At 35.6% G+C, this 19,419-nt stretch overlaps 1 protein-coding gene across 3 annotated transcripts in view; it reads left to right on the top strand.

Moving 5' to 3' along the window:
* Window positions 1-17,069, top strand: part of cfap58 (cilia and flagella associated protein 58) — a 134,263-nt gene extending 117,194 nt beyond the window's left edge. For 2 of the 3 annotated variants that reach the window (XM_017456834.3, XM_017456835.3), the window contains exon 18: window positions 16,702-17,069. In XM_017456834.3, the coding sequence (XP_017312323.1) occupies window positions 16,702-16,831 (130 nt within the window). In that variant the 3' untranslated portion in view covers window positions 16,832-17,069. The remainder of the gene's footprint in view (window positions 1-16,701) is intronic. The other variant, XM_053676090.1, reaches the window with a different exon arrangement.
* The last annotated feature ends 2,350 nt before the right edge of the window (window positions 17,070-19,419 follow it).

The following is a 19,419-nucleotide window of genomic DNA, read 5'->3' as shown; positions in this document are numbered from 1 at the left end:
TCCTTCTCCATGTCCTCTCCAAACTTCTCCCACACCCGCTGCTTTGCGTCTTTCACGGCAGAGGCTGCAGCCCTTCGAGCCTGTCGATACCTTGCAACTGCCTCCGGAGTCCTCCGGGATAACACATCCCGGAAGGCCTCCTTCTTCAGTCAGACGGCTTCCCTGACCACCAGAGCCTTTGTTCTACTCACAAATCAACAAGCATTGGGTGCCCATCACCCTGTCACTGGTTCACTGGTTGTCTTTCCTTGGACCATTTCTCATAGGTACTAACCACTAAATACTGGGAACACCCCATAAGATCTGTCGTTTTGGAGATGCTCTGACCCAGACATCTAGCCATCCCAATTTGGCCCTTGTCAAAGTCGCCCAGCTCATGAATGAATTATTTTCACATTTAATGTTGTTGAATGTCCATGAGACCAGCTAGCTCCTGTTATCACTTATGTTATATCAGCTATAAACAGTTGTTCCCTCACCAGCATCTCTTTAGTCTCTTTTCAAGTTAATAAGAGAAAAAACAACAAAAAAAGAATAGAAAGCACAATGTCCTGAAGACTTCCCTGTAGCAGAAAACCAAATGAGTGTTTCAAATTGCTTGTTAATAGGCAACAGATTTTAATCCATTTATTATTAGCTTTAAATTAAGTTCATCGTCCACCATAGAATGCAAATGAGTTGTTACTACAGAAAAAAATAACACATTCGAAAGAGCACATTAATATAAAACTGTGATTATAACAGAGCTAATGTTATAGAAAAGTCATTAATACCTTCTGACCAATCAGATTTGAGAAATCAACAGTGCTGTGGTATAACCATAAATATATGGGCCTCATCTGCTTGTTTTTGAGGCGTGTTATTAAGTCTTGCATGAGGAAGCTTTCTTTTGTTATTGTAGTGTTTTCTCACTCGTGCTGTGGAATCCAGTCAGTTATGGCTGACTTGTTTGTGTAAACTGTCAGCTTCAGAAGACATGAGACGAGCAATGCCATCTTGATTTCTTCACTCTGAGAAACAGGATAGATGGCAAGGTTGCAACAAATTGCATGCAAATGAAGCTAGGGGACTATTGCACATAAGGGTGGCATATTTTGATTTAATTAATCCTACATTCACACTAAGAAGATTCTCATGTTGTTTGTAGTTTGTCTATGTCGGTCGTTTGTGGATGTCAGTCATTTGTGTAACGCTCGCAAAAAGAAAAATCTCTTTTCAGTCCCTTTAAAAAAAGGTGAAAAGTATGAGTGAGAGAATTCAGGAAGTGTGTTACACCTTGCTCCCGTTTCATCACGGGAAGGATGGACACACCCTCGAGAGGTCTGACTGTGGAGATAGTAGGAGAGTAGGAGATCTACAAGCTCTCTGTTGCCCCTTCCTGCCTTGACTTTACCCCTGGATTAGCCAAGGTCTTCCTGTATCCTAGGATGGATTATATTCCTAAAGTGTAGGCTTTCTGCCCTCCTCCGTTCCTCATAACGGAACAAGAGAAATTGCACTAACTGTGTCCAGTGAGGGCTCTCTGTGCTTACGTCCACCACTCTGGCCAGTGGCGTAAGTCAGAGCAGCGGCTGGTCGGCTTTGGCGGCGACAGTAGAGGTGATGCTCTGTCGAAGCAGAGCATCTCTAATTGGATAGTGGAAGCAATATCTATCGCTTATGAGGTGCGCGGTCTCACTACGCCTCTGAGTATAAAGGCTCATTCCGCTAGGGGGGTCGCCTCCTCGAAGGCTTTGTCAAAAGGGGTATCCTTACAGGATGTGTGTACAGCGACGGGGTGGTCTGTGCCGCACACATTCATTCGATTTTACAGCCTGGATATACATTCCGGCCCGGGCTCGAGTGTCTTGCAGTGACCCTCGGGCTCTGATCTTTTTAAACAGGCCGTACCCTCAGCGTGAAACTAGAACAATTGAAAGTCAAAAAGAGGTTAAAAAAATTAAGAAGAGTTAAAGGCTGCAGGAGCTGCTCACGTCGGCACCTAGGAGTGGGGATCTGAAGACCATACACTCTGTAGGATTGGTCTGAGGAATCATTCAAGCTGTTGCTATGCTGCGTTTTACCTAAGTTTCTTTACTGCTTGCTGTTATAAAATCATGGCTCCATAGTGTGAACGTACATAGAAGATGAGTTGTTGCCTGTCACGTTGTCATTTGCTAGTGTGAACATAGGGTAAGCTATCATGTCTTGATAATGGGAGTTTAGATGTGAGAAAGTTTTGTTTGCGATAAATGCAATAAATGCTATCCTTCATTGGAAAGCAATGTAGAGCAAAGCATACATGTAATTATAGAAACACTGAAAGAATTCACTTCCACCACCATCAGACTTTTACCTTCTTTTTCCTCTTATCCTTCTTTCAGTCCTTATGAGATCACTATCTTTCCCAGATCTCTATTTCCTGCTGTCTGCTGGACATCAATGCCTTTATCTCTTGCAAACGCACTCTCTATCCTCTACCAACTGACTGATAATGTAATTAGGAGCTTAAAAGAATTCTGATCACTGTCAGATGAGCCCAGGAGACCAATCTATCTACAGATCTGTTTCAGCTAAAGCTGTGATTTCCTCCATCTGTATAAGCTTTGTGTCCACCAAAGACTCCACATCCGGTTCAAACGTGCTGCTAGTCAGTGCTTGTCTGTTCAACGCCACAGAGGAAATGTGTTCACGCATGACTGTTATGCTAATTATGGTTCATGGACATAATTTGATTTAGTTCAGTAATGTTTTTGTGTGATGCTGGTTGTAAGAATCTTCTGGGTGCACTGAGGTGAGGGACAAACATTTAGTTCTGTGTGTAGGAGAGAAAGAGAACATGGATGTGTATGCTTGTGGGGTAACTGCTGTAGGCCTTACTGGAAGAGTAAATATTTATTTACTTGTTTATTTTCTGACGGCATAGAAAATGTCATTGTGTCATTGTTTCATCATGACCATATAAGGAATAAAACACAGCTGAGTGTAATTATAGGTAAATAATTTCAAGAAATTTAATTATTTTCCCTTAAGTGCAAAGTGCTTTATTATACTTATAGCACATTGATTTGCTACTATATTTTTCAAATTTATTAATGACACACAAGTTGTGGTTTTAAACTATTAATAGTTACAAATTATAATGTTATGGAACGTGTGCAAAACAAGTTAGTCTCTTTTCACATATGTTATGTCAGCTATAAGCAGCTCTTCCCTCACCAGTCTCTATTTTTTTATTTCTTCTGAAGTTAATAAAAAAAGCTTATGCTACAGAGAAACCAGGAAGTCTACAAGCTTCTGTATTAAAGACTTTTTCCATCGTGGAAATCTTATTAATTGTTACAAATTGATGTCATAAATGTTAAATAAACAATAAATGTTAAATCTCCTAATGGAAGTACTCAAACATGCTGTATGTACAAAGCTTATATGTTTTACTTTGTTAAATAGCAGCACATTTTTTATTCTGTTTATTATTAGACTTAGATTATGTAGCACAGCCACCATAGAAGTCTCTGTGAATGAGTTGTTACTATAGACAAAAATGATAACATACTAAAACAAACATAGTAACATGATCAATTTTAATTACAATCGAAACTAATGTAGGAGTTGTGCTGTAATAGAAAATGAATCAACACATTCTGACAAATCAGAATTTAGTACTCATCAGCGCTGTGGTATAAGCATTAATTAAACACATACAAAGGTCAAAAAGCCTGAATGTACTACCAACAATATTTACATGCCATTAATTTCTCAAATAAAATTGCATGATTCTTCATTAATATTGTATCTCCATTAATAAATGCATAGTTACTAGTTTATCAGGCACACCTACATTATATCTATACTCATTGACCATTTTATTGGTAAACCTATCTATATGCCACTGTTTATGTGCACTATTATTGACTGTAGGTCATTGGTTGCTATGCACCGTTTGTCAGCCCACATTTACTCCAGCCACTGGTGGAATGGTACCAAAAAAAACCCCACTGCTGAGCAAATATTATTTGCTCTGTAACAAGTTGTAATATTTCAAGGAAGAAAGCTGTATGTTCCTAATACAATAAGAACAAATACAATATGCAATATTAGCCTGTAAGAGGACAAAAAAAGGTTAAAACTAGAACCTTCTTAGGAAAATTTTCAATGCTCTATGCAGAACCTTACAGTGTCTCCCTATCAGAGAAAGTTCCAATTGGAACCTCCTTAGAAAGCTTAGAACCTTTAATAATCTAAAGGATCACTGGGGAGTTAATTTGTCTGAGTTTTACTTAGGAAATCGTTAAATGATTCAGTATATGCAGAAGCTTATACAGTAGGTTTCCTATCAGAGAAGGTTTGAAGATCCCATTTAGAAAGCTAAGTATCCTTAATAATGAATTTGGGATCCCATTTGTCTAAAAATTTCACTGTAGATTCGCTACCTAGAAGGAATCTACACTAGAAGGCAAATGGGTTCCCGGGTCCTCAAGGGTTCCCCAAACCTCTGAAAAAAAAATTACCACCCTGAATCCATTTCTCTAAAAGTTTTCCTCAGTATGCAGAAGGAATCTATACTCTTAGAAAAGAAAGATTTTCAAGGATTCTTTGGATGGTTTGCATTTTTGGTTTTCTAAGAGGGTTCTCATTGGAACCATTGTTGGTTTCTACATAAAAACTTGTAAGTGTTCACCCTGACAGAGACATTGAAGAACATTTACAGTAGGTTGCGAGATGGAGCTTTTCCCCTCCGAACTTTAGTGCTACTGAGAAGCATCTCACTTGACATCTAATCTAACTTGACATTTTACCAGATTTCTCCAAATTGCATCCTGCCAGAAAAACACATTCATTTTTCATTTTTCATTCCAAGTTTTTTGTTGTTGTTGTTTACATAAACAAAGCCTCAATTACAGGATAATGACATTACATAAATGACATTTATTGATTAGATTAGACTATTGCTATTATTTGTTTTTAAGGGATTAGCATTGTACATTTCAGAATGAATTAGTCCCCACACAACCTCAAGGTCTCTTAGATCAGCAAAGCAAGCTCGTCTGTCCCACAATCCTGGTTAAGTTAAAGGGTGGCCATACTTTCTCAGTTACATCCCCAAAATTATGGAATAGTCTATCCGATTTTCCCCAAATCTCTGCACATTTATGTCTCATTTAAAATCCATCTTTTAACTTTGGCCTTTGCCTAGGTGTGAGATATGTGATGATGTGTTAGTAAGCATTTTGGCGTGTATATTGTAATGTATTAAATATTTATACATTTTTTTTTAATTTTGTATTTTACCTTCCATTATTATTATTTTTTTTTTATATCAGTACTCTCCTTTTATATCAATTTGTTACTGTAGTTTAGCTTTTGTACAGCACTTTGGTCAACATTTCGTGTATTTACATGTGCTTTACAAATAGATTTGACTTGATTAATGTGTTGCTGGCTGCCAGTTAAGTTCAGGATTGATCGCAAAGTCCTGTTCATGATGTTTAAAGCTCTAAATGGTTTGGCTGAAACAATATAACCCACCTGCATTTCAATATATGATTTTTTTTCTTTCCAGGGAATATTATTACTAGCTCAACTATTTGTAACTGTTCTCAATTAAAATATATTGTGACTTATTTTGTTAAATAGAATTTGCATGATTTCTAGGTATTCTCATACACATATAATAAATTCTTTACTGATTTACATTGGTTCTTTGCCTCTATCCACCATTCTACACATTGAGAATTTGCCTTGACACTATATGCCAGGCAATTTTTATTGGAGTGAGCACCCGTAGAGGTGGTTGTCAGTCCTCTGCCAGCTAAAATGCCCGTCAGACACGCTAGTCGCAGAGAGGGGTGATCCAGAATAGGCATGAGAAGGGGCGGTTGATCTAATGATATGGGCTTTGAGGTCATTTAACAGGTACAGGCAGCAGTTCAAGACAGAGTCACTTTGTCTGGACAAAGAGGGGTGGTGGGGTTTTGCAATAACACTGACTCACACACAGAATTCCATGCACAGAGCAACTAAATTCAATACAGAACAAGGAAATTGACACACACAGCCAAGCTAATGTAATTTAGCCACTTTTCCCTCAATAAATCAGAAAGACTATTTATTTTGCTCTCATTATTCCCATTAAATAAAAATAATAAATTAAAAAATGACCAGAGTATTCATTCTGAATATGACCATGATGCAACTTCAAATAATGAGATCTCATTCTGCGCTGTTGGTGTATGCTGTTGCATCATGCAATTGTACAGTGTGAAGCCGTCACGGAAAATCTTTCTGATAGTCATGTGCATCCACCAAGTTTTAGAGTGCATGCTAGTGTTATATTCAAAATCTGTTAGAGTCAAACATTGTTAGATGAATCATTGTCAAACATTGCTACATTTTAAATCTACCAATATTTTTACCTAAAATCATGTTGGCTGTTATAACTTTTGGCATATGATATTGAAAGAAAACAACAACAACAACATAAAAAAAAAACAGAAGCATCTAATTTATTATATATTCAGAATCTAATATTGTCTGATATTGTGCACTATGAAGAGTTTTGTGTCTGGTATATTTATTAGCCCCTAGAATTTCTATTATTTGTATTGGCGCTTATTGAAAAGATGCCCCATGATGTCTTCATCTGCATTTTCTTGTGGTATAATATGGGAGCATTACATCCAAATTAGGCCCTCATTTGAATATGATTGCAACATGTATCACTGAGACTTCATGCTGCCTCACGTAAAATATGGATCGTATTTCCTTTTTGAAATTGGAGCCTCTGCTTGAAATACCAACATGCCACTATGACAAATCCATCTTTCTGGGTAATTCAGACTGTTATTATGGATCAATAGGCACTAGTGTGATGAAGCTGTGCAGTTTTGTAACACTTATTTTTGTTCTTGCCTGTATCATTGTCTCTGTAAACTCTTTTGTATTTGTTCACTTGTTGATTGCCAAACTGCAGGGCACTGAATGTGACTGTGGGGTGCAACTAATAAAAGTCAATAAATAACAAAAGTGCTCTATTATATTCTAGTTGCAGAACAGCAAAACAAGTTTTAGATAAAAACAAAACCAGGATTGTAAAAGGAGTTGCAGAGACAGAGCTTACAACTGAGACTCCTTCCATAAATGTTATAAATATATAAATGTAAATATAAATGTTCCATAAATAAACCTCTTCTAAAACAAAATCACCCAATCAACAATTATAAGAATTACTTTGTTAAACAAGAACCCGTTTTAATAATTTGTTTATTATTAGGCCTTACAAGTCCCTGTGTATGCGTTGTTACTATAGAAACAATAAAGTTTTAGAACAAGCGCATTAATATTAACCTTTTGTTCATAATAAAGCTGGAACTACATGTGCTGTTAAGTGAAAATAATGCACACCTTCTGACCAATCAGATTCAGGAATTCAACTGCACTGTGGTATAATCAATGTTGCCAGGCGATGTCTAAAATGATTATGAACAGTTCACTTAGGATAAGAGATCTTTATTTAGAAGACAGAGACGGGAGTGCCTACACAATGTACGTAAGCAATAATGTGTGTAACCTATCCTCCTTTATTAAAACTACTTGTGGTAGTGTTTGTGCTGTTGATAAAGAGAACCAATAGAGAAAATATCATGGATAGATACAAACAAAAATAACTGGTGGAGAAGATGGGATTGGTCAAATGTTATGCAGGAGTGGGTGGGACTGATCAAGAGTGAGAAGAGGGAACGAGATTAAAAATAATGATAATAAAAACAGTCCCATGCACACCTTTAGTACAAATTGTTCTGTGTCTGATGAATGATGCTGTGTCTGACAACAAAATTGGCTTTTCTTTATTTACATCCACTATTACTGCAAATGCATGCATATCATTTAAATTAAAGACACCCTATTTTATGTGGGAATAAGATGCTGTTTGAAAAATGAATCTTTCTAGAATAAACTCAGAATATTTTAAGGGAGAAAAGAGAAACCCACAGCATGATTAAAAGTCAGAATTTCAAGGATATACCATATGCAAATAGGAAACATCACCTGCCATCAAGTGTCAAAATCCATAAAGAAAATTTGTTTGTTAAAGTTTTAGTTTAGTGTAGCTGTCATCAATGTTTAGGTGGTGGGAATTGAGATGTAGAAGTAATGTGAACAGTTTCAAAACTGCTGATTACTACAACTAGCGTTTAAGATGTAGACCTTACAACTTGCATTTTTATAAATGTTCCAACTTTCCATAAAACATAGGCTACATTTTTAACAGTGTCCCTGAAAAGCCATCTTAGAGAAATCAATAGTTATTTACAGACACCAAATTTGTAGCCATTTGTAGGAATGGAATTGAAAGCAAAGTCACTGAAGCTCAAAGTGCTGTTGTCCAAAGTCATTTCAAGACACTAGAACTGGCATTGAATGGACAGACAGTGTTATTTTAAATTTCCTTATTCTTCAGACAGATAAAATTGAGAATGATGATGATGTGGATGAGGATTTATCAGCACAGAAATTTGCATATATTAATTTTACACTCACATTTGATCTTATCCAGCTTTGATGAACAAGAGCCAGTTTTTTTTTTTTTTAATTCTCTGCCGGGAAGGGGGAGCTGTTGATGTGTTTTTAATGGATTGACATCTCTTTTTGTTCCATTAGTGAAACGAGTGAGAGTCGAGAAATGTTCACACTTTCCCTATTGGCAGTTTGTTTGCAGCCTGTTTGCCTGGTTTGTAGCCAGACACAAATCAATCAGAGCTATTGAGTAATAGTGCTCTCTCTGTCTCTCTCTCTCTCTCTCTCTCTCTCTCTCTCACACACACACACACACACACACACACACACACACACACACACTCTCCTCAGTAATAAACCTACACAATTATAAATCATAACCTAAATTTGTATTTCCATAGGTAATGAGTATGCATAAGTATGTTTTCATAAAACAAAGAAACGCACCACTAATATACACTCCAACACAGAACCAATGAATTGGCCAGTTAATTGAACTTGATTACAATCACAGCCATATGGACATGTTAAATAAACTGCCTTGCACGCATCATCATTACTCTTGGAGTAGTGGCATCTGATACAGCCATGTTCTGCCTGTTAATGCAGAGAGACATATCCTCTATTATCGCACCCTAATCATCACGCAGATTAATTTGGCCTTATGAATTAGTGAAGTAATTAATGAATGAAGCTTTAATGAATGAAGTTTGACTAAGATTATTCTGGGCCAGAGTTCAGCTCGAGTTGGAGACATGATGGTGGAGATTAGTGGTTAGCTCCCAAAGCTGTATGAACAGAGGCAAGTTTTTAATCCAGTGCCAGTGTTTTTTCCTTTCTAACATACCTGAGCCAGTTTCCACATTCTTTAGAACTTTAGTACCTGACTGGAATAAAAGCTAAATGTGGACTACCTGAGGCTTCCCATGCACTGAATTGGAAGCTCTGGTTTAAGGGATTAGGTGATGAAAAAAAAAAACAGGTCTAAAGTTCAATTCAATCCAGTTTCTTTTTAATATAACACTTTAAACTTTTTTTATATAGCACTTTTATTCTGTATGAATCCTGAACTAAGCAAGACTGAGCATGTTAACAGAACTAACATCTGGCTTAAATTGAACTTACTTAATGCATTAAATAAGATTTTCAAAAATAGCAAGATAATGTGCAGTGTTTAAATACCATACTGAATTCTGGATTCTGATTGGTCTTGTTTAGTAAGGGATAATTCATGGCTATGTGTGTGTTACATGATTTTAATGCACATCGTGGAGGAAAAGAACCACTGGATGCGAATAGGAGTGCATTAAAATTGTGTAACGAACACCTAGCCGTGGATTATCCCGCTTATACCATAGTCACTTAAAGCTGTCATTGATGTTTGCAGTGCAAAATTTGAAAATACTCAGAGATAAAGTAGTGCTATAAGATTATATTTATTTCAATGAATGATAATAAATAGTTATGAGAGAGAGAGAGTGAATTACTGAGATTAACTATGTTACTATGGTTACAGTTGTTTATAGGCAGCATATTAATTTAGAATGGCGAATAAATTGACTGGAACTAACTGTGGTATATATGGTTTTAACACATAACTTCCAGCCAATACTCAGACTTGAGTATTCGGAAAGACCATGGTATAACACATGACAGACGGTGTGGTTGTATGGAAATAATCCAAGACAGGGTGGTGTGATATAGCCTGACACAAAGCCGTTCGGTTATACAAAAATAATGCACGCCTTCTGACCAATCAGATTTGAGAATTCAGCTGCACTGTGGTATAAGTTTCTTTGCACATTTTCATTATGTATGAATTCTTGAATCTGATTAGTCAGATGGTGTGCATTATTTTTATATAACCACACTGCTTATACAGAAGTTCCGGCTGTACCATGGGCGAGAGGTTTATATTAATGCGCTCGTTCTAATACATTATTGTTTCAGTAGTAATAGCTTGTACACAGGGACATGCATGGTGGACATAATCGAAGACTAGTAATAAACAGATGTGTAATTCGTTAATAGATTAAACTTTGTGATCATTGGCAAATCACTGTAGTTTATGCAGAATAACACACTTTGGGTCATGCTATTGTACAAAAATAATACCGCTTCACACACCAACCATATGTGTATTCTTTTCATATAACAGCAAGTCACAGGTTTATATTAATGTTCTCATTCTAATTTTCTAATGTTATTGATTTTACAGTAACAATTTACACTAGGAATTGTATGGTGGACACTCCATATAAATAGGTTTGAAAAACTGTTTATATGGTAAAGTTTTTCTTTTGAGGAGATTTTTATTGTTATTTAGCATTTTTGGAAGGAGTCTCCAGTGTCATTGCTTTGACACAGACAGAGGTAAATCTGTAACATTAGGTTTTCGAGTCTGGACTCAAGTACAATTATGAACAAACTCGGGTAAATTTGTACTCAAACTTGACACAGACTCGGACATTTTGGACTCAGAAATTTTTCTGAGAACAATCGAGTCTGCATCATGAGTAACATGAAAAGAAAGATAAAAATATATAACAACATAAAATTAAGATAACAAGAAATTAATGAATGTCTCCCTGCCTGACTAGGGGGATTTCTGTGCGCACCCGCTTGAAGCGCGTGCATAGAAAGCCGCCTCATTGTGCGAGTGCCAGGGGTGTAACCTTATGGAAGTATAATAGTGCCAAATGTCCTCAAGGCAAAATGGCATGCTGAATTACATAAAGTGAATGAAAACATATCGCAATAACTATACTTGAATTTTTCTGCCCAGCAATTTGACACAAATTGGGGGGAAAAAACCAGCAATATCAATGCTTGAATTAGTTTCTTCTGCAATTCATTGGGTTTGTATATTTTCATTGAAAACAAAATTCCAGCATTCAAAATTCAATGCACACATATTCACCTTCATAACATACAGTTCCAAAATATTCAGTTGTTAAAATACCATCCTCATTATTCGTCAGGTAATATTTCAATAGATTATTTTTCAACTTCAAAAATTCAGGCTGCAAAAATGCAGGTCTTAAAATTCAGGTCTTAAAATTCGGGTCTTAAAATTCAATTCTTCACATCCGGGTCTCACAGGAAGCGCAATGGATTGCTGATACTATTGTATCCCAATGAATTGCAGAGGAAACTAATTCAAGCATTGATATTGCTGTGTTTTTTTTTGTTTTTTTTCAATTTGTGTCAAATTGCTGGGCAGAAAAATTCAAGTATTGTTATTGCGATAAGTTTTTATTCAATTTATGTAATTCAACATGCCATTTTGCCTTTAGGATATTTGGCACTATTATACTTCCATATAACCTGGCCTGGGCATTCGGAGCGGTAGCCCCGAAGATTCTTTCTTTAGTCCCGAATAATTCTCTACTTGGAGCAGTTTGTCACTACATAATTAACATCAGTAAAAGAAGACAGTCTGGAATTTTGTATCTTCAGTGAACAGAGGTGAGACCAATCAGACAGGGCTCACAGGAAAATACATGGAAATACTCATGTCTTATTGGCTGACAGTTCTCAATTCTCCTAAATGCTAGCTCACACAGTCAGTGTTGATATATGCCAACTAAATGGGTGTAAATGTCTAAATGAATTCCTGAATATGTATGAGTTATGTGAATATGATATGAGCAGAACATAATGATGGATAACGTACTCTGCATGGCACTGTAGCAGCTAAACCCATACAGTGATAACTTAGTTGTGCCTCCCCTTGGCTAGCGACACTAAACTAGCCTAGTCTTGTGTTAGATAGCCAAAAGGTTTTAGATTTTATCTGTCTGATATTCCTGCAAACAGTGATAACACCTGAGGCAGGTTTTATGATAAATCCTACTTTTTGTCCAATTTTCAAATTTGTTAAGCAATTAGCCCTCATATGCAAGAAAAAAATGCATGCAAACAGTCTGTTTAGAAGTGCGTTTTTAAACATTTTTTGATGGAGAAGAATCTGGGCTCAGCCCTGGATGATTAAAAGTTCAGCTAATGCCTCTGGTATTTAGCGGCTTATTACACTTGTACGGTCAAATAAATACACACACCTCATGTCAAAGTGCAGGTCTGGCCGAGTATTCATGCAAACACCATTGGTTATGTCTTAAGTGAATGTAAATAGTTGGGGAAAAAATCGGAGTGTGTCAATACAGTATATTGGATCTGTGCATTAGGACTTAAAGTGACAGCAGTCTAATAAACCTGCTTCTGTCTGTGCCACTGATGGTAATCAAACAACAAAACAACAAAGAGAAAATCACTCAGTAACTCCTATGACTGAATAACTTCAGTAAATTTAATAAGAATCAATGTATATGTCATACAGTGAAGTCTATTTTATTTTACATTTAATTGCTTTATTTAATTTCCCTAGTATTTCTTACTTGAATACTACTGATAGACCTACCTGAGAAAATGTATTGTTTTCATGAAATAAGATTGTAGTCACATCGCCCGCCCCTAAACATTAGCATTTGGTGATTCCAGTCTTCAATTTCATGTAAAAATTTGAAATGTACTTCTACATGTAGTAAATATCATAAACCCTTCTGACAGGGATCTTTTTTTTCTTTTTTCTTTCCATTTTAGGAATTATAAGAACAGAGTTACAAGAACAGATCTGTGTTCAGAAATGAGTTTGTTGTGATTCATAGACAGATTAAAAGCAGCAATAAAGCATGAAGCTTGTTGTTATGACATACTGCTAAATGTAACTCTACTCTGTACTCTCTCTCTCTCTCATCCTGTATAACTGTGGGGGAGATGCCTCAAATAATTGAAATGTCAACTCAAACTGGAGGACACAATATAGTGTGATACAATAACAAAACAGGGTCATTTGTATTTTCATACACTTGTAATATAATAAAAGTTCTACATACACTTCTATGTTTCATTTTTTATTCGAAACATTTTCTGATATGAAACTAGTTGAGGTGCTGATGACATGAAATAAAAATATTAAATGGCAATGGCAAGATGTAATAGTCGTATTTTTGTTACATTTATTGGTTTGTGAAGGTTAAAATATTCATTTAACAGCTCAGTGTTAAGTTTACAATTGCAATTTCAGATCTTTTTTCAATTTAATTACTTTCTGGATTTGGCCGGACTCAACTCGAACTCAGCCATTAAGGACTTGATCTCGACTCAAACTTGACAAAGGTGGAATCAGATACAACACTAATATCTAGTCTAACACTAAAAGCTAGGCTATTATTATAATTATTTTAAATAACTTGTGCAATAAATTCTTGCATAAGACTGGCAAATGTCAGCCTGACATTTAAACTAAAACAACTTATTCCATTAGTTTCCTGGCAGGTTTAAGCAGTTAGGCTATATGAACATATAAATAGTAACATCACCTATTCTATGGAGCAGTTTATGGTGTCTGTAACAAAGCATATTTCATGAAAATTGGTTGAATGTAAAGGGAAATATTGCTACTTTAACCAGGGTAGAGTTGTATTTCTTTATGGACTTGTATATACATTTAATTTTACAATAAAACATAATCCATTCTAGGTACAGTCTGTTGCATAAGTATTCACACCCTATTGAATTTTCACACATTGTCTAGTGGAATTGAATAGTGGAACATGTTTTATTTTATTGTGACACAAAGGTTAATAATAATAATAATAATAATAATAATAATAATAATAATAATAATAATAAAGCAGATGTATTGGTTGCATATTGATCCCCTTTGGAAAACCTTGGTATAACCACCAAAACTGATCTGCAAACTACCAACTTTGCACATCTTTCTTCATTGCACATATTTTTGCCTGTTCTTCTAGGCAAAATTGCTAAAGCTCTTGTAACATGTGTTTTCTTTTACTCAATATGGTCGAGAGCTCACCTGTCACACTCTGTCAGATTAGATAATGTTGGTGTTATTGTTAGTTGGACCATGTTGGTGAAGAATAATTTTCATGTCCTCCTGTTGTTTCCTATATTTATTATTGTGGATGACTGGTCCTTTTGGTGGATGACTAGTCCCCAGTTACTGGTGCTTTTGGTGGAGAAGGAGCTCAAGTAGTCGCTGCTTCTGCCATTGCTACTGGACAGGGTTTTGGCCTCATTACATGTAGTGCCATGTTTGTTAGTTTGTGGCATTGTGGTTATTATTGTAATTGCTGTGCCTGGTGTTGCTTTTGTTATTTTGACTCATTGCGACTCTATCTATCTCTGCCAAATAATTCAAACATGGCCACAAGCTAATTTATAGCTTGGCCCCATGGCTGCTATTTATTGTTGTTGTGTCTGGTGTTGCTTTTGTTGTGTTCACTTGTTGTGACTCTTCTATCTCTGCCAAATGGTTCAAACATGGTCACAATCTAATTTCAACACATAGCTCATTTTACTTCTGGAAGCAGAAGCAGTAAAACTCTTTCAAAGTTCTTGCTAAATTATTTCACACATCTCATAACGCTCATCAGCGTCCTTGAGCACTGAAAATGTAATTATGTGGCTTGATTTTGCGATTGTCAGAAGGAATTAGCTGCACATGACGCTGATTCTACAAGTCAAGCGAATGGCGTTTCGATCAAAGCATGTTTCACAGATCTCTGCTGTTCTGTCCAAAAGTCACTTTTGAAGCCCTTCTACATAATATTCATTTAGCTGGGGCTGTTTAGGAGGAGAAAAACAAAGGTGGATTGTGTGTGTGTGTGTGTGTGTGTGTGTGTGTGTGTGTGTGTGCGTGTGTGTGTGCGTGTGCGCGCGCGCATGTGTGTGTGTGTTTGTTTCAAGCTTGTTGCCAAATGTCTTCATCGTTCCCAGCGTGAAATCTCATTACACAGCCAGTGAATTTTAATTGATGGCGTTTGATATTGGACAAACACAGCAAGAGAGAAAGAGGAGCAGAGAAATTAAGATGGAGAGGGAAAGAAAGAAGTTTGTGGCATCAAGAAGGAAAGCAGTGAAGTGTGCACATTAGTGTGTTGCACATTTGTGCATACGTGTGTGTGTGTGTGTGTGTGTGTTTATATGTCCTGCTGCTAGTGGTGTACTGAATGAGAAATGAGGGCTTTGCGTTCACTGGAGAACAGTTGAAAGGAATCTGGGTGGTGGCAGATGTTCTCTGCTGGGAGTGTGTGCGTGTGTGCAGGCGGGACCCGTGTGCATTGCTGTCAGTCTGAGACATCCGAGAAATTGAGCATGTGCATGTGTTTCAACTTTAGCCTGTAATGGATCATGACTGCATTATGACATGACTGACACTGAAGGACACAAAGCCACAAAAATACAAATAATACAAATATAAGAATGGCATTAATGTAGTTTGTTGAATTTGAATGTAGGGTAAACATTATAATGTGTTAAAAAATCACTGTTTTGATATTTTGGATTTACAATTGCCAGTTTATATGGTATTAGATTGATAGTTAAGCAATAATAGATAGACAGTAGACAGATGAACTGGGAACTCAGTGTAAAGACCTGCATCACATGAATAATTTGAGTTATTTCGGTTAGAATGTATATTAAAGTTCCAGGTAATATTTTATTTTAGGGTAGCATTCAACGGAGGGCCAAGGGAGCAAAATTGGCCATGCCGAACCACAATAGCAGTCAAATAGCAGGCTTAGCCATAGACACATTAGTTAGGAGACCCAACCCCACTGGGAGAAGAGGGGAACATGGACCCATGGACACCATCCCATGTGTGCACATTAATGGAGTCCAGCTGTCTTGGCAGGCTTGGTGAGAATGAGAGACTTATTTAACAATGGTGGCAGCAGATATACATAGATCTGCTACTTAGATCTTTGTAGCTTAGACTGTAGTTATAAGCTGTTACGCAGATAGCTCCTTATGGTGTACATCAGGTCTGATCTGTATGAGAAGAGTTATAGTTACAGTACAATATTTCTCAAGGCTGTCAACTCTATTAATTAGACAGTTTTTTTGTGCTACAGCTTGTATATCATTCTTTTCTGCATGATTATAATACATTTTGTTTATTGTTTCAATAGTTGTTGATATAGGTTTATCCTAAAGTTTTTGTTATGGTTACGTTATGGTTTGTTATGGCTTGTATTGTTTTTAATCAGGTAGGACAGACACAATTATGCCCAGGGCTGGCAAAAAAGATAAATAAGTGAATATAAATAAATAAATTACTGATCCTCCTTACTGTACATTTTAACTTCTTTTCTGTCATCTTCTGTCTTCCCCCAGGGAAAAGGAAAGGAGTCTGGAGCAAGCTGGGCAACCCCTGATCATGCCTCACCGCATTGAAGGACCCCGTTTTACAGGGGGAGGCTTCAGCCTGAAGCAGGGCAAAAAGATTGCTGCTAGAACCCCCTAATCACTCATATACCTCCCTCCCTCCCTCTCTCTCTCTCTCTCTCTCTCTCTCTCTCTCTCTCTCTCTCTCTCTCTCTCTCTCTCTCTCTCTGAGTCTGGCTGACACTCTGGCTGTCTGTTCAATCTGTGAAAATAAATCACACTGCGCACAGTATAACATTACGGTCAAGTGAAATTAAAAAGCAAAACCCATTGTATTCATTTATCAATTGTAAGTAAAGCAGATGTGTTTGCACTCATGTTAATGGCTTTGGTTTGTTTCTTTGGTTTCATTAGCGAGGTTGTTCTTAGAGACTGGTTGAAAGAGCAGAAGCACTCAGGCTATTAATGAGGCTTTTTTCCCATTTTCATTCTCTCGCTCTCGTTCTCATTCTTGTATTGTCTGTTTTATTCTTCTATGTTTCTTATGTGTTTATCTTCTAGTTTCTTCTCACTTTCATTTTCATATTTTAATTTTGTTTCCTCTTTTTTTTTTCAAATGAATATTTGGCTGCCTTTATGCCACTCTATTTCTGTCTCCATCAGAGCATATACTAACAGTAAGGTGAAAGGTGACTGTGTCGATTATGAATTGACTCTGTTCCTGATCCCCCTATTCAATTCAAAATGTCACTCATTCCCCAGATACAGAACATGCTATACGGAGTATAAATGTACTGTAAGTGAGCACATATATAGCATTTAAACATGAACACACATATATATATATATATATATATATATATATATATATATATATATATATATATATATATATATATATATATATATATATATATATACACACACACACAGAGAGAGAGAGAGAGAGATGCACCGATGTATCGGCCGATAATCATCGGATGTTTTTGAACTATCGGCTGATAGCGGGAATAATAGCCTTTATCGGCCGATAGTTTAAAGACAGCTGATGATCAGGGCTGATTATATCCTGTCAATCAAAAGAGGGCGGGAAAATACAACAATTTCAAGCTGTGTGTAAAGATGATGTCTCTTGTGTGGAATGACGACAAAACTGCAATTTGTAAGCTCTGTAAGCTCCGCACTGCTAAAATTTTACACGAGAAGTGAGCAGCAGTGAAAAAAATAGTTTTTTTTCACACACTACTCGTGCTCGAGCTGAATTAAAGCGCCAGTACACTGTTGAAAGATTTAAAAGAAGACCGGTTGACAAAAAAGTAGTATATATTGCACAGAAAAAAAATGTTAATATGAGTTAATATCATCAAAAAAAAGTTTATATTAGGCCTATATTTTACCAGTTTGATGTTCAATGATGAAGCAGAAATGCTTGTGTTTGTGGTGAGTGAATGTGAGACTAACAGGAGGTTTTTTAGAATTCCGTAAATTAATTCTGTTAATATGAATTAATAACATTCAGTAAATGTAGAAATCTTACTTTAATCTTCAGAATGTAGTTCATGTGTTAATGTTAATGTGAGTAATGTGTTTTCTGTTTATGAGACCAGTTACTGTGAAACAACTTGATGAAATGGAGAGAATAAAGTTTTTATTTGCATTTCTTTCAGAATTATTGAATTACTTCTAATTAATTATGGCAGAACTATCGGTATCGGCCGATATCAACCGATAATAATCGTTTATCGGTGTCGGCTGAGAAATTTCGTATCGGTACATCTCTAATATATATATATATATATATATATATATATATATATATATATATATATATATATATATATATATATATATACATACATACATACACACACACACACACACACACATATATATACACATATACATATATATATATATATATATATATATATATATATATATATATATATATATATATATATATATATATATACATACATACACACACACACACACACACATATATATACACATATATATATATATATATATATATATATATATATATATACATACATACACACACACACACACACACACATATATATACACATATACATATATATATATATATATATATATATATATATATATATATATATATATATATATACATACATACACACACACACACACACACACATATATATACACATATATATATATATATATATATATATATATATATATATATATATATACATACATACACACACACACACACACACACATATATATACACATATATATATATATATATATATATATATATATATATATATATATATATATATATATATATATATATATATATATATATATATATATATACATATGGAAATAAGTCATCCCTTCTAAGATCTATGCATGTTTCTTTCAACGGGCCTTTTTAAAGAAATTAATTTTCCCTTCTTTTAGATGGTATGCAGTGTTAATATGCTCATGTATGAGAAACTTGTCATTAATAACAAGCCAAAGTCTATAGTCTATATTTCATGAAAAACACTCTTTTTTTTTAAATGCAATTCTAATTTAATAATCTTTCATATTTTGCACTATGCATATTGCATGTACTATTGCATGTACTTATGCATACACATTTACACTATGCAGACTATTGTATGTTTCCTGCAGTCATTTCTGGAGCGCCCATTTCCTTGATTTTTTTTTAAGACCTCTGATTCACTG

This window comes from Ictalurus punctatus, chromosome 26 (assembly GCF_001660625.3).
Source record: "Ictalurus punctatus breed USDA103 chromosome 26, Coco_2.0, whole genome shotgun sequence".
NCBI classification, from domain to species: domain Eukaryota; kingdom Metazoa; phylum Chordata; class Actinopteri; order Siluriformes; family Ictaluridae; genus Ictalurus; species Ictalurus punctatus.
The sequence above is the reverse complement of the archived record's forward strand: the minus strand, read 5'-3'. Positions and strand labels throughout refer to the sequence as shown.